General features: G+C 37.4%; 1 protein-coding gene across 1 annotated transcript in view; it reads left to right on the plus strand.

Moving 5' to 3' along the window:
• Nucleotides 1-27,150, plus strand: part of LOC133074640 (catenin alpha-2) — a 244,239-nt gene that overhangs the window by 136,951 nt on the left and 80,138 nt on the right. Inside the window, exons 3-5 of the mRNA XM_061168566.1 lie at nt 8,228-8,320; nt 8,914-9,070; nt 15,389-15,589. Of these exons, the coding sequence (XP_061024549.1) occupies nt 8,228-8,320; nt 8,914-9,070; nt 15,389-15,589 (451 nt within the window). The remainder of the gene's footprint in view (nt 1-8,227; nt 8,321-8,913; nt 9,071-15,388; nt 15,590-27,150) is intronic.

The following is a 27,150-nucleotide window of genomic DNA, read 5'->3' on the forward strand; positions in this document are numbered from 1 at the left end:
GTGTACAATATAGTGATTCACAATTTTCAAAAGTTATACTTCATTTATAGTTATTATAAAATACTGGCTATATTTCCCGTGTTATACAATATATCCTTGTAGGTTATTTTATACCTAATAATCTGTACCTCTTAGTCCCCTACCCCTATCTTGCTCCTCTTCCTCTTCCGTCTCCCCACTGGTAACCACTAGTTTGTTCTCTATATCTGTGAGTACCAGTTTGTGTTATCGTTGAAAAAGTTGAGGCTCACAGAGACAAAGCACCTTTCTTGGCTGGCAAGATGTAAACCCCAGGCTGCTTGCCTCTTGACCATCATATGATTTTTAAACATTAAAACATATAGAATAATCAAGAATGTCAGATGCTTCAGTGAGGTCCTTTAAAACAAAAGCAAGAAAAAGTGTTTCTCATTTTTTCCTCTCCTTCTGCGTCTTCCCGCTGCCCTAGCTGCCAACCTCTCCTAAGCCATCCTTCCCTGATCAAATTATCCCTGTTGTCTAAGCCTCTTCAGTCCTTCAGAACCTCAGTTACTGGTAATCAGGTTGATAAACTCGTCTCGGTCTGAGGCAGCTACATTTTTTTTTTTTTTTACAAACATTAGCTCATTTTATTATCACCATAAGCAGCTGCATTTTAAAAGGATTTCATAATATCTCAGAGTGAAAGAGAGACACTGTTGCAAACATTTTTGGGGGCAGCCAGACCTTTCGGGCTCTGCTCCAATCAAGCTGTGAAGGTGGTCACTAAATTTACTCCTATGTCCATCTCTGTGGAAGTTCATTGTCTTCTTAAGGTTGAATCCCTTTGGCATAACATCGGCTGCTTCTGTCTTGCCTTTCAAAGAGTTCAGGGAAGTGTACTGCTTTGTCTCTTACTGAATTAAAAAATTCTCCATCTGTAATATAGGAAGTATGTTTTGTAGAAACCTTGAAATTCTGTATCAGACACGCATGTACATATTGACACCATTTTGTGTCCTAATTGTATCAGTGCAGGTAACTGAATAAATCTTCAGATTGAGACCATAGCTCTCTTCATTGCTATGATCATCATAGAGAATAACATTTGCCTGGAATTCATGGCATCGTCTCTTGTCCTTATGGTTTCATATGACCTTGTGACTGCGGTGATTGAAAATTCCATAAATTCCCTTTTAATAGTAAATAAGTTCATTTTATCCTCAAATTTATGATGATAATGAAATATTAACATGAGAAGCAAGTGCTTTATAAATCTCTGAATTGCTATTCTGCTTTATTTCAATAGTGTGCTCTTCTTAAAACACCCATATGATACCTGAAGCTGTAAAAATTAGTGAAATGATAAAGTGTTTGGGGGTTGAATGCACTGAATATGTGCTGGTGTCTGGAACTGAACAGAACTGCAAATATTTAAAAATGTAATTTGATTTCTAGGACCAGAAAAGAAGAAAACGTTCTTGCCTCATATCACTCTGGAGTTAAATGCCTAAATACTATATTAGCTGAGATTTTTAATGTCTAATTAAGGAGCAGCCTTCCAGGTATTTTTGGCTTTTCTTGTAAGTGTTCAAACAAGACTATGGCATTACTGAGACAGAGCTACTTTCTGTATGTGATGTCCACACAAAACCAAATTTTTCTTAAAGACAGATATCATAAAATATCAATTATATGTGGAATCTAAAAAATGATACAAATGAACTTACTTACAAAACAGAAACAGACTCACAGACATGGAAAACAAACTTACGGTTACCAAGGGGAAAGCTGGAGGTGGGGAGATAAATTAGGAGTTTGGGATTAACATATATACACTACTATATATAAAATAGATAACCAACAAGGACCTACTGTGTAGCAAAGGGAACTCTTCTCAATACTCCATAATGACCTATATGGAAAAAGAATTTTAAAAGAGTGGATATATGTATATGTATGGCTGATTCACTTTGCTGTACACTTTGCTGGGTTGTTTGTTTTTTTGATATTGAGCTGCATGAGCTGCTTATATATTTTTGAAATTAATCCTTTGTCAGTTGTTTTGTTTGCAAATATTTTCTCCCATTCTGAGGTTTGTCTTTTTGTCTTTTTTATGGTTTCCTTTGCTGTGCAAAAGCTTTTAAGTTTCATTAGGTCCCATTTGTTTATTTTTCTTTTTATTTCCATTTCTCTAGGAAGTGGGTCAAAAAGGATCTTGCTGTGATTTATGTCATAGAGTGTTCTGCCTATGTTTTCCTCTAAGAGTTTTATAATGTTTGGCCTTACATTTAGGTCTTTAATCCATTTTGAGTTTATTTTTGTATATGGTGTTAGGAAGTGTTCTAATTTCATTCTTTTACATGTAGCTGTCCAGTTTTCCCAGCACCACCTATTGAAGAGGCTGTCTTTTCTCCCTTGTATACTCTTGCTTGCTTTATCAAAGATAAGGTGACCATATGTGCGTGAGTTTATCTCTGGGCTTTCTATCCTGTTCCATTGATCTATGTTTCTGTTTCTGTGCCAGTACCATACTGTCTTGATTATTGTAGCTTTGTAGTATATTCTGAAGTTTGGGAGCCTTATTCCTCCAGCTCCGTTTTTCTTTTTCAAGATTGTTTTGACTATTCAGGGTCTTTTGTGTTTCCATACAAATTGTGAAATTTTTTGTTCTAGTTCTGTGAAAAATGCCATTGATAGTTTGATAGGGATTGCATTGAATCTGTAGATTGCTTTGAGTCATATAGTCATTTTCACAATGTTGATTTTTCCAATCCAAGAAAACAGTATATCTTTCCATCCGTTTGTATCATCTTTAATTTCTTTCATCAGTGTCTTATAGTTTTCTGCATACAGGTCTTCTGTCTCCTTAGGTAGGTTTATTCCTAGGTATTTTATACTTTTCTAACACATTTTAAATCAACTATACTCCAATAAAATTTTTTAAAAATCTAAAAAATAATAAAAAACAAAATAAAATAGATCAACAGCGAGGAAAAAACAGACAAATTTGATAGCTACAATGTTCTGTTCATCAGGAACTTTGAGCTGTGCAGTGTTTTTTGGTACATGTGTTTGATTGAAAACATCTTGCATTTTAAGTAATCACAATGTATTTTTATGAGGGCTCCACGCATTCTCGATTTGTCAATTTTATCCCTACCATCAGTGTCCCTGGAATATCTCTATCTGTTTTTGGTCAGCTAAGGTGATGATTAAAGGGTTCAGGAATGGATGCCAATTGTACAGATTCGGTTTAAGTAGCAAGTTACTTTCTTAGGAGAATCAGCATCAGCTCTCCCTGCTAGTTTATTGTCTTTCTAAAACTGCTAATGATATTATTGTTTGCTTTATCTATTTACCCAGTGTGCCTCCAGAAGAGTGAAAAATATCATAGTCTTTGAGAATCCAGAAAATTGTTCTAATCAGGCAATCAGAAAAGCATTATAAGATGGATATCTTACCTCTCCATGATGTGTTTACTGATTCCCAGCCAGGAGTACTGATCATTTCTTTTTTGAACCCTTAAAACTCTTGTAGTCAGCAGCATACAACTTAGCTAAGGCTGCTAAGCTTCCTTCTTTCCCCCAAGATAACCAGTTTTTAAGGCATTTAAGTCAAGGATAGAAGACTTTGCCCAGTCTTTTTAGCTTTTACTTCCCCAAATCCATTATGCTCTCAGAAGTCATGGAGGAGAGCTTCCTTTCCTGAGAGAGTCTTGGGAAATTTAGTGCAATTAGCTCACCAAGGAGCTATGCCACCTTTACTCATGGCCTAGTCACTTTCAGTAATCATAAATCAATCTAAATAACCCAACATTTAATAGTTAATGATAGACTTTATTGTTTTTTGAGCCCCCAGGAAGGCAATTGACTCTTGTTGCCTGAGCTAAGTTGTAAACAATTCAAGAATGGAGAAAGCAGAGGTCAGCACCAGCCCGTAAATGTTACCTATTTAGTTGATTCAAGCAGTTGTTTCAAAATTCTAGTAAATATAATCATATCACTCAATTTTGGTTTGCAGTCTCGTAACACTGATCTATTAATGGTATATTTTTCATTTTTTTACTCCAATTAATTTTTTTCTAATGTCTCATGATTCTCTTCTACTATTCTCTTCCCCTCCTTCCCCCCTTAGGAAGACTATCATGCCAAATTTTTTTTTTAAAGGAGAAAATATTGTGATTTGAAACATAAGACATTTTATTTCACCAAAGAGTTTCTGATATCATAACATAAGAGCTGTAGTTAAATAACAGGTAGTTGAAATCAATCATTAAGTACCTACTGTGTGCAGTAGCCTTGTACTGGTGTTGAAATATTCACCGGCATTTCAAGCTGCATTATTGATTAGGAGCTGCCTCAAGACTGAAACTTAGTGTTTGCTGCCAGAGTTCTCAAAATCACAATATATAAAACCATGTTCAGAGTCACCACAACGTCAGTGAGTCCAGTGAGAAGCACAAAGGCAAGCCAAAGGAGAATAAGGAAGATAGGAACTTGGATTGTGTCCATGACCAATTTAAAATACAGAATCCTGCCTTTGGAGATAGTGAAATCCTTAGCATCATGTTGGAAATATTTTCAGAATGTTGTAGAATATAACACAAGGTAAATGAAATTCTGATTTTAAGTGGACTTAAACAGCAGGAGTACATTTCAGAGTGGAGGCTGCCAGGCTTTAGGATTTATAAATCCATAAATTAAAGAGAATAAATAATTGAAGAACTATTGGGAGTTGTCACTTCTTTATTTTTGCTAAGTGTTGCTAGCGCTATTCCCCTACTATGATTCTGTTGGGCAATGAGATTCCCATACTAGATCTGAGCCATAATAGAGTTTATTAAGCAAAGGATGAAGAAACATTTCAAAAGATACATAAAAGTGTTTGTTTGTTTGTTTTTTATCACAATGTGGAAGTTACTGGTTGGCATCTCCCTCACACAAGAGCACAGTTCTTCTCAGCCCCAGCATTCCCAAGATCAGCTTCTGCCTGGGGACCTGCCACCAGCATGTGCAGGAGACTGTGTGGTCTGGAGAGCCACCTCTGTGTCTTATACAAGCCATTACAGTATTCCCTTCTGTTCTTAGGCTGGCACTCTTCTGCTGTCTGCAAGCCTTACCTCCAAACCATACTCAGGCTTCTCCCTGACTTATGCTAGGCTCCCATGAGACTCGTACAAGTGCGAGAAAGTATTTTATCAAAGCTGGTGATATAATAGATTGTAGTTACTGCATTAAAAAAAAAACTTTTATTATGGAAAATTTCAAGCATATCTTAAAGTAAAGCCTGTATAATGAACCATCGTATAGTATCACACAGCTTCGACCATTATGAACTAATAGCCAGTCATTTTTTCTATACCTCCACCCATTTCCCCTACCCTAAATAACTGTGAAGCAAATCCCAAACATATAGTTTCATCCATAAGCATCTCGATATATATATATATATATATATATATGTGTGTGTGTATATATATATATGGCTATGGACACTTAACTGAAGTATTACTAAGGTATTTTAAAACATTACATAAAAACATATATAAAAGCTGTGGACACTTTAAATAAAATAACCTAATTATTACTAGGGTATTTTAAACATTAACCCCTTAATACCATCAAATATTTAGTGAATTTTAAATTTCTTTTATTGTTTTACAATGTACATATGTATAAAAATTCATTTAAATATTTATGGATATATATATAATGGTTTATTTGTCTATTTAGGATCTATAAAGGTCTGACTTTTTTCTACTAGTTATCACCATCAGGATTTTCATGATGGCATCCATGTGGTTTTATTTTACATGTTTGTCTCTTGGATTTCTGTAAATTGAGAATCGATCCTAAGGCTGATCATTTTCATGTTTTGTTTTTTTGTTGTTGTTGTTGCTTTTGGCAAGAACGTTTCATAGGTAGTGTTCTGTCATTCTATCAAAAGATACATAATATATGGTTCTCTTTCTCTTTCTTATTTATAAATATTTTTATGTCAACAGCCATTTAATACTTGGTCTAGAGCCTTTATCTCATTGAGAGTGCTGGTATTTTCTTACTTTTCATCTTACAAAGATGCAAGCAAATATTACCCAAGATCTGATTCCTGGAGCATTTTAAAGTTTTCATGTTGTTGAACTTATATAGAGTCATATGCCAAACTCTTTAGCAATTGTTCACTGCAATGGAAAAGTGTGACCTCAAGTCTCTGTCACATACCAAGCAAGGATGATAAAAAGCAAACAAAACCATCATCTGAAATCATCATTTCATAAAATGAAAGGTTTTCAACAGCAGAAATGGGAAGAATTTAAGATTAAAAGACAGAATTTTAAATTAAATACATATATCTTTCTCAAAAATTCATCACACCATCCTGATTTCACATGCCACCATGGACAGGGGCCACTGCATTCTGGACTCAAATAATGGACTAGAATATAAGAACTATTGTTTAGCTCCATGACGTTAGCAAACATCTGCTAGAACGTAATGTGAAAATTTGTCCAGCCAAATTACAGGACTAACAACTTTATCTTTAAGAGTATCTTTAACTTATTATGTATTCCAAATCACTATATGCCATTTTAAAAAGCTATTAAAAGGTTACTCTTTAATTCAATACACATGTATTGAGCACCGATTCTATGCCACATACTTATTCTGGCGTTTGGAATATAAAATACAGTAGAAATACAAATATAACAAAGATTAATAAAAAAGCAGAGTGGAGACAATATTGAAATTGAGAACCTGCGTTCTTGCTCTCCCTCCAAGGAGCCTCCTCATACCCCTGGGCGTTTAGTATCCTATGAATGGGTATAATAAGACATGTTTGTCTTTCTCTTTGAAAACTAAATTACATAGTGAAAATTATCTGAAGAATCAAAGGTAAACTATAAAATGTAAGAAACTACATGATAACATTTGGAACTCAATCTGTGGTTTCTCATAATATATATTCTCACTGTAATAGACTTAATATGTTCATCCTTAAAAGCTTCAAAATGGGATTCTTTGCACTAATGATTTATTGAAGTCATCTTTGAAAGTATCCCTAGTATCACCCTCTATGCATCTCCTTTTGCTGATAAGGAAACAATCCTCCAAATGTGACATGACTTACAGAATGGGTTAGTGGTTGAGCCTCCTGATCTCCAGCTCTGTGCTGCTCTCCCTGTTCCACACCAAGGTTTCTTTCACATTAGGAACTATACACATACGCAGTACATTTGAATCTCCCAGAGTGTTAAGGCATAGTAGGGAGGCAATCTTGTTTTAGAGAGCAGAAGTGAACAAAAAAGTGATACAAAAAGGCAGGTGGCCACAGGGCTCCTAGGGATTCTCTCTGCTAATCATGTACTCTACTTGCTCTACTGCTCCTAGCCCTGGCAGCCCTTCTCTTCTCCTTTGCCCTTTCTAATCCCCATCCTCCTGTCCTCTTGACACCAGCTTGATGGGACTGATCAATGTTTAGATTATAACTTTGTGTGCTGTTGACCTTGGCCAATCAGGCTGGCCTTGTATTACCAATTCTCACTTCTTGAAGAGAAGGAATAACATTGAAATGCTTGACTTGGGAACTTGAATTCAGTTCAGCTGTTTTGGCTGGTATAGTATGTTTTAAAAATCAAACTTGAATGCCTTTATAGTGGACTTGCATGTCCTCATTGGCTGCACACTCCCCCACTGCCTACTGGATTACACCAGGCTTTTCTACACACTTTTCAGAACTGCCTGGCCCCTGAAAACATTTGAGTTGACTACTGGTGGACTGACATCTTCCTGACAGACTGTGACAGGCAGATCTTGGGTTCTTTGGGGTAACAGACTCTAATTTTCAGTTTACTATGGGTCTCTTTAAAATCAAAAGCATTGCCTGTGGCATCTCTCTCACTGGTCAGAATTTAGTACTGATGTGGCCAAAATCACAGTGCTTTGCATTCAATAATGAGTCTTAGGGAGTTCAAGTGAGAGTGTAGATGGAGGGGAAAAGAGTTCAGAAGAACCCAGTTAAAATGCATTATTGTGTGTGCTCAAGAATCTTGAAGCAATGATTTGTTATTAACACCTTGCTTTTCTGATAGAAATGCCTACTGACAGAAGACTTAGTAATATTTGGTTTAATACAGAAGGGTCCCTTTATCTCATTTGTGAAAGGATTCTCCTGGATGTGGCGCTCTCCAGGGAAGGTACAAGGTCATGCAACAGTGTATTTTCCCTTGGTCCCAACATCATTTTCATTCAAATCCTCTTCAATACAGGTTGCCAATTTGGCCTGTTCCATCTCCAACAATGAAGAAGGGGTGAAATTAGTTCGGATGGCAGCCACCCAGATTGACAGCCTGTGTCCCCAGGTAAGCCTCATTTACTTTGTTTCCAAAGCCTGATATTTCAGATCGTCTATGCTCCAGCCCTCATGTCACTCATTTCCTTGCCTTGCCCTCTTTCCTCTCACTGAAAAGTGCTACCTATCATTCATGGGCCATTTCAGGTTCTGCCTTTCTCAAAAAGAACTTCAAGCTATTCCAGTCTCTTCAGAATTACTGTGGCAATTATTCTCTTTTCCACTTCTATTGACTTTCTTCTATTTGTCTTGGACTATTATTTCAATGCTCCATATCTATTTACCTTTAGTGTGTCAACCACTAAATTATATGCTTGCGCATGTAGAACAAGAGTTCTATTTCTGCCACATCTGTGCTAAATAGGCTTTGTCCAGTAAACACTTTTTGAAACCTATATCTTAAAAAAAGAAGAAAAGCAAACAAAAACTAGTAGTAGTTGATAACCTACTTTAACTTTCATGTTTTGATTGTCCTTCCAAACACTGGGAACCCACTTATCTGTGGAAGCTGCAGGGTCCAGGGTTTCAACATGGTCTTTGACCTGCTTGTTCCTCTTTTGAAGAGTGTGGTCAATATGTCCCTGGATTGTTTCTAACAAATAGGTCATCAATGCCGCTCTCACACTGGCTGCCCGGCCACAGAGCAAAGTTGCTCAGGACAATATGGATGTCTTCAAAGACCAGTGGGAAAAGCAGGTCCGAGTGCTGACAGAGGCTGTGGATGACATCACCTCAGTGGATGACTTCCTTTCTGTCTCAGGTAATCACAAATGGGACCCTTACAAGGCAGCCGAAGGAAGAGAACAAGATGAGATGAGGAATATCTTGCAAATGTCATGGGTCTGTGTTTCAAGTGCTCTCCTTGGCCCTTTGAGCTTTCAATCATCTCTGCAACTGTGATTGTAACACCCTCTTGAAAATTCTTCTCTGCTGTGCACATTATTTCAAGACACTGAGCCAAAGCATTCGGGGGGAAAACACAAATTTCTGATCAAGATATTAGAAACCTGAACAGATTATTTAAGTAGAGTTAGGCTCCTTTTTACTTCCTGGAGTTTTTAAAATAGGATGGCCTTTGATGCATCTGAATCATCCATCTAAAAAAGGGTATGGGATATGAGACTGGTTATGTTTAAAAATCAAAAAACCAATGAGTTATTCCAATGTGGCTGCATTAAGGTTTTTTTCCCCAATAAGTGAAGTTACCCAGGTTTGTGATAAGCTGGGAAGAAATGTTAGCCACAGAATGAACCCATTAGAAGGCACTTGGGAGCTATTGAGGCTTTGAGCACTTGACCATGAGGCTGTGAAAAGAAGTGAGAGAAAGTAACTAGTCATCACTGGAAATTGTAACTTTCTTCTTTGTAGATGAAGCCAGACTGAAGGATGTTGGCACATTTGAATAACCATGTAGTCAATTTGAACTTTAACGGGGCACATCATGCTGTTTCAAATTTGGCTACCAGCCAACTAATGGACCTTTTTCCAAACACATTTGACTAGACACATTTGGCCCAATTCACCTAGAAAAGTCTCTATGGGAGGCATGGGGGAGGAGGTCACCAGAAACCTCAACCTCCTTGCGAGGCATTAAAATAACCAAGTGACTCTTGAAAATTCAAATTGACCATTGACTCTACCCACAGGCTTATGGAACTCACACCTGCCAGCTCAGGTGTGCCCTAGGCTTGACCAGGACTTACTGAGGTCTGAGAGGGAGGGGTTGCAGCACAGTTGGTGAGATCCAGACAGACAGGGCCTCTGACTGCAACAGTGTGGAAGGGATTTCTGCAGGAGGCTTAGTGTATTTAGAAACTTCTCTCTAGTTGCAATCTTTCCTTTTACCAAGAAACTGACAATGAATTCCCACTGGGGGCTTGTGTTTAAAGCTTGTCTGAGAACAGCATAGTTGAATCTGTAGATCTGATGGATGATGGAAAAGCCAACTTTGAAATCATGGAGGGCAGGGCAAGGGAGACGGGAAAAATGAGTGAACACATGCTCAGTATCTATAATTTGTCTGACTTTCTGCTATTTGCTTTAATTCACACAAAAATTTTATAAGATAGGTATCACTATTCTGAGTCTTCCTTTGAGAAAAGCAAGTCACTGAGAGGTAGGTAACTTGGCAGAGGTGTAATTAAAATCCAGATTATCCTCTTTCCAGAATCTATATAGTTCTCAATAAGTCTAGATAGAAGGGAATTTGCCTTTGATGTTTCCAGCTTTCATTGCAGCTCCTTCCCCACCCCCTCACACTTCGCCATCCCCTCTGGTACCACCATTCCACACTCTCTCTTCCCTCTTGGAAACCTGTCTTATTCTTCATTCCCAAGGTGCTTTGTTTTTGATGACTTGTCAAAGCAACTATTCATTTAAACATACCCATATCCAAGGGTTGGATAATAAAGAACTCAATGTGTTGCCATTCCTGGGATTTTTGCTTCACTGATGCATGAGCCCTAACAACATAAAAGATATGCAAGAAATGCATCTTTCATAAGGTGCTTAGAAATTGTTTGGATAGACATATTGGGGATTTGAGTGGTGGGGAACAGAAGGATGGACACCAGGACTGAGCATCTTTCTTGTATCTAGTCAGTCTTTGCCAGGATGACTATAGGGGTCCCCAAAAGGGGCAGAGGGACTCTCCAACCAGCCTCAGATCTCACACAGCAATCCTAACAGCCCCTGGAAATCTTACTCTACTCCCCTTCTATCTACAAATGAATAGAAAATATCCATATAGTACCTTTTTCAAAGAGGAATCATTTCAGAACTTAAAGCTTTCCCAACTTATCCTTTTCTTTAAATGCATGTATGAAAATTTCTGAGGGTAGAGAAAAGCAAGGTGAGGAGGTCTTATCTCAGACTGTTTCAGTAGTGCAAAGCTTTTCTTAATTTACTTCCACCGGGTCTGCCTCTCTGCCACCTTTCTCCCTGCCATTCCTTTGTGCATCTCATTATTACCAGCAACAAGAAAAGACTTTGGCTTCCGCTGATAACACAGTACAGTCCAACCCCAGTGGTACAAGCGTGGCGGCATGCTATGACAGGAAAATGAACAGGCGCTGTCAGGGAGCCAGCCTTGAAAGGACCTGCTAGAGCATGCCTTTGGACTTGACAATCGACGGCGGCAGGCACCTTTCCACAGATGGGCTTGACAGATAATGACATAGCCCACTCTGTCCTGCTGGTAGGCTGTAGATACAGCCCGATAGTTGGGGAAACTACTTCTCATCTCCTCTCTGAGCCGGAGCCAAAACATTTGCATCAGTAAATTGCAAGGTTGGCCCAGGAGATATTTTGAAATGGCATTAATGACATTTTATGTATCAGTGTCTTCTTAAGGGAATATCTATTCTAGCAGGAAGCTCTATTTTGAAAACAACAACAGAAAAGATTTTTTTTAAGGGACAGTTTTGTTTTTCTTTCTTTTTTTTTTTTTTTTCATGCTACCTGAACTTGTGTGTCTGAGTGCTTAATTTGTCCATTTGAAATGCAACAAGTTTGGGGAGCTATTAACATTACAGGAGCAAAACCAATTTTCAGATGTGGTCTGGGCTTATAAAAAAAATGAAATGGCTGTATTAGAACACTTAAACTTTTCCCACTGGGCAAAAACTAAAATTTTTAATAGTGTCTTAAAATGAGCATCTTGGCATTAATCACTTGAGAGTTGAATTCTTGGGTTTGGCTCACAAAATAGCAGGCATCTAAGATCTGAAAAAGCTGTTAACTCAATCCCATAATGTCTAAAAGTTACATTTTGTTTTGTTTGCCTTTTCCTCTTTTATTTGTTTGGTTTTTTTGACTACAGGGTCTTGAGTTTGTTTCATTAAAAAATCCACAGACTGAACTTTGCTTTTGAATTTAGAAACTATAGCTTTAAAGCTTATAATAATCAGGTAGTTTGGTCATCTGTGATTTTTTAACAAGATTACATCTTTCCTGAAATTGTAAGGTTGCAAAAATTCAAGGAAGTTTACCACAAAATACGTTGCAGTCAAATGTTTTATGATGTTTAAAAACCATACTTTACATTCAGGCATCTGAAGTACCTAAGGGGTTTATCCCAGCAATGGAATCATCTCTGGAATACAGGTGCTTTTTATTATTACTTTCTCTTATATGTTATTTTCTAGTTGGAACATCATTCCTCTATCTCCTTACTTAATGAATTCTTTCTCCTGAAAATACCTTAGGATAAAAATATATAATTGATTGTCCCTCTTCAATGGGCATGTTTATTCAGGATTTCTTCTTTGATTGTCTGCTGTAAGGCGCTGTCAGGCATGAAAATATGAGTTAAGTGTGGATTCTGCCTTTGAATAATTCACTGCCCTTTTTAGATACTAGACCAGAGTAATTCCAAACTTGTGAACCCCAGACCTGAGGGTGTAGGGACTAAGAGTGGAGAAGTTATTACAAGGGGTCCAGGGAAACCATATATAGACCAAGTGTCATCTTTTCATCAAATAATATGTCTACAAGAACAATATAACTCTTTTCAAGTGCATTATTGGTACTTAGATTAATAAAGCACAAATTTATTTTAAAACATTCTCATAGTGGCTTTTACATATATATCATCCACTGGTATAACTACTATCATGAAGGAATTGTAATTCATTTTTTTATAAGAGGGGTGCCTCTAATTGGGTAAAGTTGGGAAATGCAGAGTAAACTATCTCAACATTTCATAAAAAGAGTTGATGAAGAAAACTGAGTCAGTTAGTAAAAGGCAAATTAGTAAAATTAATATTTTATTCACACATGATTAATGTGACTAACCATTGAACAAATTAATTGGCAATTCAATTAAGAGCAATGCTTTTGATATCATGGCCTCCTTCAATTAATGTATACAGTTGACCCTTGAAAAACTTGAGGGTTTGGGGCACCGACCCTCCCTCCACACAGCTGAAAATCTGGGCATAACTTTACAGTGACCCCTATAGATGGGAAGTTCCGCATCTGTGGATCCAACCAACCTCGGCTCTGTAGTACTGTAGTATTTACTACTGAAATAAATCCATGTATAAGTGGACCTGCACTGTTCAAACCTCTGTTGTTCAAGGGTCAACTGTAGTTATACCTATGAGAGCATATTCTTTTTCTTGCCTCCTAATTAAATTAGTTGCATATTTTAGTTTGGAAATTAGATTTTAAAAACTATCATTTCATTTTAGGATATTAGGTCATGAATGGGCTTCTTACATTTTAAATTTTGTTAATTCCAGAGACATTAGTATCTAATGTAATTGACAGATTCCTCTGTTTTGCATTCAATTCCATCTTTAAACTATGCACAGAAAAATGGTAGCTATGCTTATTCTTACATTATGTCATTCAAAGAAAATGCCTGTTTTTGACATGAACACCCTCGCAGTTGCCCATTTTCGGGGACCACGACATATTTTAATTGTCTGGAGGAATCCAGCAGGGCAGTAAGAGAGACCTATTTGAATCAAACTTCTGTATTTAAAATCCTGTGCCAAGTTTCATTTGAGTAAACCTTTTTTTTTAAGGTGTCCTTTTAGGTGAGTTTGCATGATCCAATCCAAGATCTCATAGAGGTGATTTCAGAAGTTCCTTAATCAAAATGAAAGCCTTTAAGTCTCTATTTTCACAACTGTCTTTCTCATTTTCTCAGGAAGATATCAGCATTCAGGAAATAACTTCTTGTGAGTTTAAGATATCTAAATATTAAAATTTAAACATTTCATTTTTTTTCTGTTCTAATTTCTATGTGAAACTAGAGAATGTAGAAATCAGAAATTTATAAATAGTTGAGTGAGGAAATCATATTGTATGAGGTCAAACAGATGTTCCTTTATGAAACGTGTTATACTTTGCAATTTTCTATCCAATGTCCTATAAAAACAAATATTTTCTCTGAGTGATTTGTTTAATGAAAGAAGGAGAGATCCGTGGGAGAGATTGGGATTTGCTGAGTACCCTCCCATCTCTGCTTCTTTAGGAAATTATAAATCAGAACTAGCTCTAGAAACTTCTTAAAGAGGTAATCATTCAATTTAGTCCTTTATTAACTATTCATTGAATAGTTATACTTTCTTAAGGGTTACCAGATTACTTAAGACTACTTCCAAGCTTGTTCTATTATTCTATTGTGTGTGTATATGTATATTTTCAGCTTAAGTTCTTTTTTTTTTTCTCAGAGTACTGAACTTTTTGAACATTTCCTTAGAATTCTGTTTCTAAAGAATGTTCAAGGGACATAATAACAGATCTCACATTGGACATGGAAAATACAAAATTGCACACTTGCAAAACTGTAAGGGACCAGATTGCATGTTTCCTCTAGGCTGGTAGAGAGAAAAGCCTGTCATCCTGCCTGCTTGGATTCTGCTTTGGACAATGATGGAGCGTGATCCCTGACCTTGACTCCAATCTGAGGGAACCAGCCACAGACTGGATTGTATTTCAATTGTGGGGAACTCTGTGATCCTCTTCACCTGACCAGTTTCCATTGCATATACCTTATGCATGACACAACATTGGAAGACTGATAGGGTGATATTTGTTCATTTTAAAGTCTCCCTTAAATGTTTCCTCAATAAGAACATGATCCAACCCAAAGTGCAACTCTGGACATGTTTAGAAACGTTGCTGCTTGGTGACTTCTTGTTCGCTGCCACTACCACTCTTAAAAGACCTTTTCACCCAATAAATCTTAAACACTGAAACAAAGAAAGAGATATTTTTAAAGTTGGTGGTTCTCAAAGTGTGGTCCCCAAACCAGCAGCATTACCATCACCTGGGAACTTGGTAGAAATGCAATTTCTTGGGCCCAACCCCAGACCTAGTGAATCAGAAACCCTGAGATAGTCACGCAACAGTCTCTATGATGCTACAAATCCTCCAGTTGATGTTCAAGTTTGAGAACCACTATTGTAATTATAAACTATGTTCTTTAAATATAATTTCAATGTTATTAGGCATGTATTGAGATGTACAAGGTGATGGCTTGTGAGCTAATGAATCTATCTTCAATAGGTTTTTAAGTGTGTCAGTGGTATAAAATCATATAAATGTGTATGTGTCCTCTCCACAGAAAATCATATCTTGGAGGACGTGAACAAGTGTGTGATAGCCCTTCAAGAGGGGGATGTGGACACTCTGGACCGGACTGCAGGGGCTATCAGGGGCCGGGCAGCTCGAGTCATACACATCATCAATGCTGAGATGGAGAACTATGAAGCTGGAGTTTATACTGAGAAGGTGCTGGAAGCTACAAAATTGCTCTCTGAGACAGGTAACCATGGATATTAGGTTTGACCAAAATGTCAGCACCATGATTAATTTCCATACCTGAATCAATCTGTTTCATTGTTTCCCATAGGTCTTTCTGCTTCTAAATTACACATGATCATAAAAAGGGTGCTCTTTATTTCTTGAGTTTGAATTGGAATAGTTTAGCAGAATAATAATTTATTGTTTTGCAGTGTATACTACTCTACAGTTTTTATATATAAGCATTTGATTCTCACAAGGACCTTATGAAATAGGCAGATTTTTATTATCTCCTATTATGAATGTGAAAATGGAGTTCTGAATCAGTTAAGAGACTGGAAAAAGGTCACAAGTCTAGAAAATAGTGAATATGTGATTGGAACTTGGAATCTTGAACTTGAAAAACATTTCCCTGTCTATTTCTTGAGAAGATAAGAAAGGACCATGGACAACCAGGGAGAAGCATAAAGGCTTTAGGTAGTACATGGACATGAAGTAATCAAAGGAGGTAGTGGTTACTGAAAAAGGGTTAGACTTTAATATATGCCCTGCTCCTCTAGCAAAGGCTTGCATGCCCTCTTCCAGGGGCATGCGGCTGCCCACGGGGGAACCACGGTCGTGGTGAGACACAGTTACTTATGGGAGCCTGTCATAGCTCTCTGGTACACTGAGATGGAAAAAAGACTTATTTCTACTGAGTTAGCACAACAACCCATAACTTTGGATAGTTGTGTCAAAGAGTAGCCTATTTTTAGTAGTTTTTTCTCTTGACTGGTGTCTCTTGGCTTCAGACCCTTTCTGAAGTCCCTCATGCCTTGTGTATTTGTATATATGGGGGAATGAGAGTAGAGAGAAAGTCCAGGGATGGAGAGAAGACAAATAGAATTAACTCTATATTAGATGGAGTTATGAATGGGTAATGAATCGGGTCCTCTGTATGCACAGAAGAAACTTACCTCAGCATCAGTGGGAGTTTTCATGGGTCTATATATGGAATTTGGAACCCACTAGGCTTTTAAAAATAGACATATCTCTGAAAGGTCAGATATAGCAGTGTTCCAAGTTCTACATAATAAGACATGTTAGTAGAAACATGTTTCCTTCTACAGGGAAAAGGTTATTTACAAAGACTTCTGTAGCTATTTGTTAGTCTAGAATAGCAAGGAAAAACAACAGATAAACAGACATTGGTTGCTCTCTGAAATATAAGCAGAAAATGACTAGTGTAATATCACATAATAAAGAGCACATCTAGGGATTGTTGCTCTTGAGAATCCTCACAAACTTAGAATTAGAAATAATAACAATAATAATACGATATATCCATAATTCAAAAAGAGTCATGTACCACAATGTTCATTGCAGCTCTATTTACAGTAGCCAGGACATGGAAGCAACCTAAGCGTCCATCGACAGCTGAATGGATAAAGAAGATGTGGCACATGTATGCAATGGAATATTACTCAACCATAAAAAGGAAACGAAATTGAGTTATTTGTACTGAGGTGTATAGGCCTAGAGTCTCTCATACAGAGTGAAATAAATCAGAAATAGAAAAAAAAATACTGTATGCTAACACATATATATGGAATCTAAAAAAAAAAAAAAAGGTTTTGATGAACCGAGAGGCAGGACAGGAATAAAGACACAGATGAAGAGAATAGACTTGAGGACATGAGGAGGGGGAAGGGTAAGCTGGGACAAAGTGAGAGAGTGGCATGGACATACACTACCAAATGTAAAATAGATAGCTAGTGGGAAGCAGCCGCATAGCACAGGGAGATCAGCTCAGTGCTTTGTGATCACCTAGAGGGGTGGGATAGGGAGTGTGGGAGGGAGACACAAGAGGGAGGAAATATGGGGATATATATATATGTATAGCTGATTCACTTTGTTATAAAGCAGAAACTAACACACCATTGTAAAGCAATTCTACTCCAATAAAGATGTTAAAAAAATATGATATATCCACATTGTAATTAGCTGAAATTCAGCACTATTTTTAATTTTTTTTCAAATAGGCTTGCCCTTTGCATTCAATAGAGCAACACAATGCAAGCCATACAGTATTTCTTTTCTCATTTGGAATAATTAGAAACAGTTATTTTACCCTCCAATTTAAGAACATTTTTTTCACCCTTAAGGAAACCCTGTCACATTTTTGTAGCTCTCAGTTACTGACCCATTACCTCGATTTTGTTACAAAGTCTCAGCTTCCTGTGGTATATCTGGCGCATAGCATTTCCTTGGATCTGACACTGAGTGAAGAGTGTCAGAGAAGGGTGGAGGACATGGAGACAGAAGTTTCAACTCATGACTGGTTGGAATGATTACTGCCGCAGGTGACATGCAGAGCATATTGCCAACTTATAGGTGACTTTGTGCACACAAAGACTTCAGCATTGTTCAAGAGACATTTTAGATTTCTTTCTTATTGAGCCTAGGGGTGCTTTAATAAATAGAAGGAGTGGTGCCCATTGGGTCAAAATCGACATAAAGGCAAGGGCAGTGTGCCTAGTTGATGGAAATATTTTAACATAATTTTCACCCAAAGTCTTGAAATGTAAATGATATTCTAGTTGAAGTTTTTTTAACTGAAAAATAAAAAATCAATGAAACAGAGCAATCCATCCTGGATTGTTGTTGCTAATGAAGATTTTGCTCTTATTTATCAATTTTCAGATCTTTAAAAATTCTCATCTCAACCCTTCCTTGCAGCGATTGAATACTTGGGCTACTTAACTAAAGGTACCTTCCTGATTCTGATGTCCACATCAAATTCATAATTGAACAGAAAAGATAAGCAAGACATTTAGATTCTTTCTATTTTTCAGCATCTATTGAAGATCACTAGGAAAGAAGCCAGGTAGAAGAGAGTGAAATAAACAGTTTATAAATAACTAGTAGAAAATGGAATACATGTCAAGGAAAAGTAGATATTAGTGGGCTAAGAACTAAAATATACAAGGTATATAAATTATTTTGCTTCTGTCCCCAATGGTTCTTCTCTTTCCTAAACAGGAACAATATAGTTTCTTTATGGGTAAGTAGAGAGGTTGTCAAAGAAATGAAAGCAAAAACTTTAGCTGTGAGTAAAACAATTGACATACACACACGGATTCCTCATGGAGGGAGAATGCCTCTGCTCTGAAGCCAGCAGGGCTTAAAAGAAAGGATGGTGCTCTGTCACAATCCCACTGGTCATCTGAACATGTGGAACATGAGGTTTAAAATGTGTGATCTCTATGGTGACTTAATACCTAGCATTTCTCAATAAGAATTCATAGCACAGGGAGATCAGCTCGGTGCTTTGTGACCACCTAGAGGGGTGGAATAGGGAGGGTGGGAGGGAAGGAGACACAAGAGGAAAGAGATATGGGAACATATGTATATGTATAACTGATTCACTTTGTTATAAAGCAGAAACTAACACACCATTGTAAAGCAATTATACTCCAATAAAGATGTTAAAAAAAAAAAAGAAATTTCTCTATAAGAAACAAACTAAAAAAAAAAGCTTTAGCTGTTAAAATTCACTGGTTGCTAATTGGAATTGTTGGGTGATGTACTACACACATGGAGTTTGAGGAAGAACATAAGATCAGTTCTGTGATTATGGTTATGCAGAGTTTTGTAGGTTATATAGAATTTATAAAATGGATTAGTCCCCTTGTCAGTGTCTGGCTATGCTAAGGAGGGCTACGTTCTTCAAATAAAAACTCATATACAGATCGCTAATACCCAAATTTCTACCTTTGGGCTAATATTTTGCTCTTGATTTTTAAAAAAATCTTAGTGCAACGTTGAATTGGTCACTTTTTTATGCAAGTTTATCAAACTTTGTCCTGAGAGTACATTTTACTTTGAGGAGAGAACACGGAGCAGTAGGCAAGGAGTGGAAGGTGACAAGAAGAAGGAAAAAAAAAAGGAAGAGTCCAGGACATGGAAGACAAAGCATCATGTTTTCTTTTGCCTTGCCACCAACCTACCAGGTTCTGCCCAGCTTTATATCTGAGTTGTTAAAGACCCTAAGGCAGAAGTTCTCAACCTCTGTATTATTGACATGTGAGTCTTGGTAATTCTTTCTTGGGGTGGAGGCAGCTGTCCTGTGCATTAAGGGTGCTCAACAGCATCCCTGAACTTACCCCACTAGATGCTTATAGGACCTCTTCCCTTTCCCACTTCAGGTTGTGACAATCAAAATTGTCTCTAGACATTGCTAGATGTTCCTGGGTGGACAGAATAACCCCCGTGGAAAATAGCTGCCACAAGAGAAATAATATTCCAAAATAAGAGCAACTTTAAACAAGACTAAATGGAGCCTCTGCATGATGGCCATAGGGTACGGTGAAGGGAGTGGAGTGAGAGTCTATTACCAAGCATGAAAAAAAAGGGGCAGAATGCTCAAAAAGTCTTGACTAGACCAGACTTTGCTGCTAATGGGGTTTTCAAATACAGGCCAACCTCTGTTTAAACATGCAAATGATGCAGGGGTGGGTCTCTGTAGAGAGAACTCCCACTTTACCTTCACTGGGAGGCTAGAAATTGAGAGAGATCCAAAGAGTGATGAAACAGTCTGTAGTTAATTTTCCATAAATTACTTTACTTAGTAAAGAGTAAGTAAATTTTTTTGAAGAGTGCTTTTTGTCTTGATATGAATGCTGAGTTAATTTGAAAACGCAATTTTGTGGGTTATTAGTATGTTAAAATTCTAGGGCAACATTACATAAAAATTTACCTATTTATTTTTTATAAAACTAATCTAGGCAGATGAAAGCACAATAAACTTGATGTACATCAGACTCATTAAATACTTACATATTTGATAGGATCTTCAATAAAACCTGAATTATAGCAAACTGCCAATAGCTTGGTAGCGAGTGCACCCAACGAGACCCATTTTCAGAGATCTCATTTGCAAAGTCAGATTGCTGTGGAAAGTTGAGGGCCCTGAAAGTACATTCAATGATATTATGTTTAAAGTAGCTCATTCTTCACAGAACAGATTACATTGAAATGCCATTTTTGTAAATTTGATGGCTGATGCAAATTTGTGGCAATGTCAACATCATCAGGTTGAGAGATCTTTGAGATGCCGGCAGTTCTTTCTTCAGAGGGAACCCAAAGAGAATAGAAAAAAATAAAGTATTTTTAATGAGGATTCTATTATTAAGCACTTTGTAAATGAAAATGAAAATTCCATTATTTTGGAGAACACGTGGGCCAAACAGATGGTATAAATTTTTTCAAGACTTTTTTTTTAAAGAACAGTTAAATGTTCACAGCAAAATTGAGGGGAGGCTACTAAGATTTCCCATGATTCTGAATCAATTCCCTTGATTCTGCACATGCATGGTGTCCCCCATTATCTACATCCCCTACCAAAGTGGTACATTTGTTACCATTGATGAACCTACACAGACACATCATAATCACGCAAAGTTCATAGTTTACATTTTGGTTCACTCTTGGTGTTGTATACTCTATTATATTTGGACTAATGTATAATGACATGTATCCATCATTATGGTTTCATACAGTGTATTTTTCACTGTCCTAAAAATTCACTGTACTCCATCTATTCATCCCTCTCCCCCTCCCAATCCCCTGGTAACCACTGATCTTTTCACTGTCTCCATGGTTTTGCCATTTCTAGAATGTCATATAGTTGGAATCAAATAGTATGCAGCCTTTTCAGATTGACTTCTTTCACTTAGTAGAGATGGTATAATTTGTAATTTCTTGCTTCTGTTATGTAAAGTTTTCATAAAAGAGGTTTTTTTTACAGCATTCCTATGTATTTTGCCCAGTAAGAGGAACAAATAGAAAGCACCCAAACTAGAAATGATAATGAAGGGTACCATTGTGTCAGTACAATGTATAGATGGAATACAGGTAAGGAATCAGAAGAACTCAATTCCTTGACTTCTAAATGTGACCTTACACAAATTAGTTAATGCCCCTGAGCCTCAAGCTTCTCATGTATTGCCTGATGTTTCATCATCCAAGTATGCTCAATATTATTGATTTTGGGATAAATGCTTCACTGTTTCTTGGCTTCCTCATGACTGCACTCAACGTGGACAATCACTGCCCATGAATCCTCTGTATAAACCCTCTGCTCCATCCGGACGTGTGTATTTATTATTTTCCAGTTAAAACACATCCATGCTGTTCCCACTCTCCTTCCTGTCATCTTCCCCATTTTCTCCTCCTCCTCTACATCTGTGTATTGAACTTATCCTTTAAGATCTGACTCAAGTCTCAGCTAGAGACAACAGGGATCTATTTCTATGAGTCTGTTGACATTTAGTACATCCTCTTCAGTGTCAATGGTCCACAGATAGATTGTCACTTCCTAGAGGCAGGCGTTCCTGTACATGCCTTGGGCCTAGACAAGTATTATCACATCATTAGCCTTTAATATGTATGCATTGATTAAATGAATACGAAAAATTAAGATATGACCTTTTTTTTCAGTAGAGAATATGTCCACTAACAGCAGCCTTAGGCTTATAGCTCAAGATTCCAGGATAAGTAGAGATGCTTGTTTTCCTCCTACTTTCTACACATCAAAGAAGAGCAATCTTCTTGGTCACTTGGGGGTATGCTTATTTCACTTGGACTGATTTCTGTTGCTAGCAGGATCAAGTTTTATCATTGGACATGTCTGGGTGACCTGCCTATCCCCGTGACCAGAGGCAAGGGGTATGGACAGAAGTAAGATCAATATCAGAAGAAGGCGGTAAGGACAGATTATTGGGAAGACAGAAATATTAGATATTAGAGATAGGAAGGACTATTACAGTCTGTCACTTCTCCGTGACTGACCTTGAAATTAAATTATGAAAGTAATGAATTTCCACAGCAGCTGTAATGACTGAGATTCAGTTCAGCCTAGACTTCCTAATATATTTTAAATACATTTTAATATAACCCTTACTATTGGTGTAAAGCATTTTGTTTCTCCCTGAAAGGTCAAAATGATTACAATATGGAGGAAATGTCTTACTAAGTGGTGGTTGTGCTAGTCTTGGAGGTGGGAAGTCAGAAGTGTAGGAGGAACGAGAAGGAAATTTCATTCACTTAATAGCCCTTAAACAGGCAACATGTAGTTTGTCTCAAAGCCTCTTCCATATGTCTGAAACCTACATACTTGAAGTATTGTACAGATCTGGCTGATGGTTTTTAATATCGGTATTTATTTGTTTTATCCTGAATGCAAATGCAAGGTTTCTTGCTCAGAGAGCAAACTTCTTTCTTAGTAACAATAACGTTGCCAGTTCCCTATACCTCATTCTACCTCTCAAGGCAGTGTGATAAGGTCAGATAAAGTCTGCCCACACGAAGGAGGTCCATACTACCTCCAAGAAATTATGAAATTATGAATCTGAGAGTTTATATAGCAATTGGTGCTCAGCTGTCTCACTCCCCTCCTGAGAGGGAGAGAAAAACCTTCACTCTTTAATGTTAATAAACTCTCTCCAGGAAAGGTCCCCAGGTTGTTACAACTCTTTAGAATATAAATGAATGGATCCTGGTTTTATTCCCTTTTGAAATGTAAACACATATCTCTGGGGAGATAAACCCGTAAATCTCTTTCCAGATCATTTCACCATCTTAAGACTGCTATTGAGTCATACCTTGACCCAGGTTACCAGTCATTTTCTGCTCAGAAAGTCCTGGCCATGCAGAAATATGAAAATATCTTCTCTATACTGGCTTGTTTGTAAGTAATATGTTCTGCTAGAATTCACACATGACCAGCTCTCACAGCGTGAGGGGCTGAAGACCACCTGAGAAAATAAGAGAAACACTTTTAAAAAAAATATTTATTTACTTTATTTATTTTCATCATTTTATTTTATTTTATTTTTTATTTTTTGGCTGCCTCGGGTCTTAGCTGTGGCATGCGGGATCTTCGTTGAGGCACGCAGGATCTCTCACTGAGATGCGCAAGCTCAGTAGTTGTGACGTGTGGGCTTAGTTGCCCCACGGCATGTGGGATCTTAGTTCCCCGACCAGGGATCGAACCCGTGTCCCCTACATTGGAAGGCGGATTCTTTACCACTGGACCACCAGAGAAGTCCCAAGAGAAACAATTTTAGCATGATAATAAACTTCTAACATGGAAGTGGAGGTGGGATAGGATGGATATAGGAAGGCTCACAATTACACATTTATGGAGCAACATAGTGGAAGAAACAGCACTTTTCTAGTGCCCAATTTTCAAAGTAAAACTAAAAGGAAGACATGAATTTCCAGTTCTGTGTGAGTCACATCATAGACTCAGAATCCTGGGGACTGCAAAGGACATGATACTTCTTTGTCACTTCAAGGATATGAGGGATCAGCATCCATGGTAGTGGCCATGGAATGGCAGAAGGGCCAGTGCTGGGGTCCACAGGAATTGGTGGCCAGGGTGTATTAACTAGGCACAAGTGAGGCAGCAGTAAGTTCCTTTTACCCAGAATCCCTACCACGCCAGCAATAGGTGTTGGAATCAAAGAAAGGAAGAATACGTCAACAATCACTTGAATGGGAACATCATAGAATATTCCAGAAATAGTTTGATTAGGAAAAATAAGAAACTATGCTTGTAGTTGGGATAACATATGGACATAAGAACCAGAAAGATTCTGGATATTCCTGTCAAATTGACCACAAAATTACCTCCCCACTTGGTTTGCCTTTCTATATTTTACCTGTTCTCTAACACTAGCTGATTTCTTCCTAGAGAAGAAGCGAAGTCTTCTGTAACCATACCAGCCAATCCCACTCCTCTGTGCCCCATTACTCACTGTAACTCATTAAGCTCCTACCAGGTGTTGCAAACTCTGTGTTTGCCCATTTTTCTGTCTTAAGGTACCTCTCTGTTCTCTGTCCCCCTTCTATTTTCTATCCAGGAGTGTGTGTGTGTGTGTGTGTGTGTGTGTGTGTTTCTTCCTAATTTAATTTTAACCCCTTGAGATCTGAGACTACCTCTTCATTTCCTCCAGCCTTGATGAGAGTTGAAGCTCAAAAATGTTTATTAATATAAATAAAAAACATAAGTGACATAGAATAATACCTTATTTTAGGGGTTTTTCCCTTTCTAAAAATTACACACTTAATGATCAAGATCAGAATCTTTTAAACTAAGAGCAATAAATTCCTAGCAATTATTTTATTACATCTTAAAATTTAAAATCTCACTGATGCCAAAATTAACTATCTATCAAGCTAGGTTTCTACAAGCACTGTAAGCTAAATAAGACATCATGTTCAATTCTTTACTCATTCCTTAAGTTTCAGAATGAAATGTGCCATCCTTTCCTCTTAACTTATAAATGATTTGTGATTATTTCTGAAATGCTGATTTTAAAATGTAAGAACTTTCCAAGCAAGCATTTTCTTTCCCTGGGGAAAGGAATTTGTGTCTAGACAAAAGCAGATGCATGCTGCCTGATTCTCTTAGGGTAGTTATCGTGGACAGAATTTAGAAGATTTTTTTTCCTTCTTCTAAGCAGTCCTTTTTCATCTTTCATCAAACAATTCAGCTCATGGGTTATGTATGGCCTTCTGGAGCTTGAGTTTGATTTTGATGTTTGAAATGTACATTATAATTTTCCAAACATGAGTTTATGAAAATGGCAGCCTTTAGGAACTCCCACAGAGGGAACAGATGACTGACTCTGACGAAAGAAAGTCCAAGAATATACACAGCATGGAAGAATTAGGACTAGCCAGGAGGATGCTGATGGTTGTCTGGAGAGGTAAAAACAGCTGACAAATAGTCACCAGGGAATAGGGAGCAGATTAAACTGGGCTTCTTTTGTCCTGGCTCCTAGCTTCCAGAGCTCAATATCTTCTAACTTGATTAAGAGTTATCAAGAGAAAGCACAGTGAAAGCTAGTATATCACTGGCCTAGACAGAGAATGATTTCAATTTAGAGAGTTTAAATATTATTTCCATACTCTCTCCTCCACATTTAAAAAACATTTGGGGATACTTTACTCAAGATTCACATCCAATCAATCAGCTAATATAAAATAGTAGTATGCATTTGAGGTAGAAGGAAAACACTTTCACAAGAATATTAGGTTAAACTGAGAGGTTTTTTTAGAAATAGTGTCTAATTTGAGATAGGGAAGCTGGGTTTGATTTTTTTTTTTTTCCAGTTACGAGCTTTTTGGTAAAGTCTCTAACTTTTAAAGATTTCCTTTCTTCATGGATCTGGTGAGGTCATACTGTAATACAGTGTTTAACACTGGCTTTCTTGTCAATGAAGATAAAATGAAAATTCTAACAGTGAGTTTATAAAATCTTGTCCTGAGGGCAGATTTCATAGGAAATTCATTATTAAAAATGCAAAACCATCAGAAGGATGATGTAGTCCTGCCAAGGAGAGAGAAGGGCATAAAAGCAGGGAAATTCAGTTTTCAGATAAATTGTACCAACTTCCCAATTTTCAGAGATTTCAACACTAATTTGTATGCTATTTCCAGTTTAATTCACTCCCACAAGGCCCACTTTTTGGTGATGAATCATGCACGTAGTTGTACTTCCAAGCTCCATCCAAAAGAGACCGGATGATTTTGCCTGCTGTAAACAAAGAAAAAGGGGGTGTGGATGGGTAGATACAAAGGGTCATGGTGTGAAGACGACAATTACAAGAAACATTTACTGTGAATCTTGTGTGCTTGGCACAATGAGAAGCATCTTACATACATCCCACTTTTTAGTCCCTTGAAGGCAAGACCATATTTATTTTATTTGCCACTTTATCCCCAGTGACTAAGTACTACCTATGTTTATATTTAAAATTGTATATAAAATTTGTAGAATGTATTATTTTTAAACCTTATGTAAAACCAGAAGGCCAGCTGTTTTACACTTGTGTAAACTGAGGCTCAAACTGGTTAACTTGTAAATAAATATAATCAAATATCAAGATTCAATTAAGCTTCTGCCTAAGTGCAATAAATATACCAGAAACCTAGACCAGCATAGCTGCTACAAATTAATGAACAGAAATTTTAATATGTCCTTCTGACTATTTTTACTGTTATTTCTACTTCTGACATAGCATATTCTATTAGTTAGCTATTGCTGTGTAACAAATCATACCAAAGCTTAATGGATTAACATTACAAACATTTACTATCTCATAGTTTCTGTGGGTCAGGAGACCGGCACAGCTTAGTTGGGTGGTGTTGCCTCAAGATCTCTCGCAAGGATGCAGTCAAGGTATGGGCCAGGGCTGCAGTCATCTCAAGGGTCAATTGGTGAAAGACCTACTTCCAAGCTGACTCACATTGTTGTTGAAAGGCCTCAGTTGCTCATTTCTTATTGGACATAAGGCCTCAATTCTTTATTGGCTGTTCACCAGAGGCTTCTCTCCATTACTTGCCATGGAGGCTTTTCCATAGACCAACTGGCTTCCATCAGGGTGAGCAAGTGAGAGAGAAGAAAAGGCAAGCAAGATGGGAAGCCAGTACCTTTCTGTAACCTGATTACCAACATGACACCTTATCCCCCTTTCTATATTCTATTGGTTAGAAGCAAGTCATTAGTTCCAGCCCACATTCAAGATGACAGGA

This window comes from Eubalaena glacialis, chromosome 14, assembly GCF_028564815.1.
Source record: "Eubalaena glacialis isolate mEubGla1 chromosome 14, mEubGla1.1.hap2.+ XY, whole genome shotgun sequence".
Taxonomy (NCBI): Eukaryota; Metazoa; Chordata; class Mammalia; order Artiodactyla; family Balaenidae; genus Eubalaena; species Eubalaena glacialis.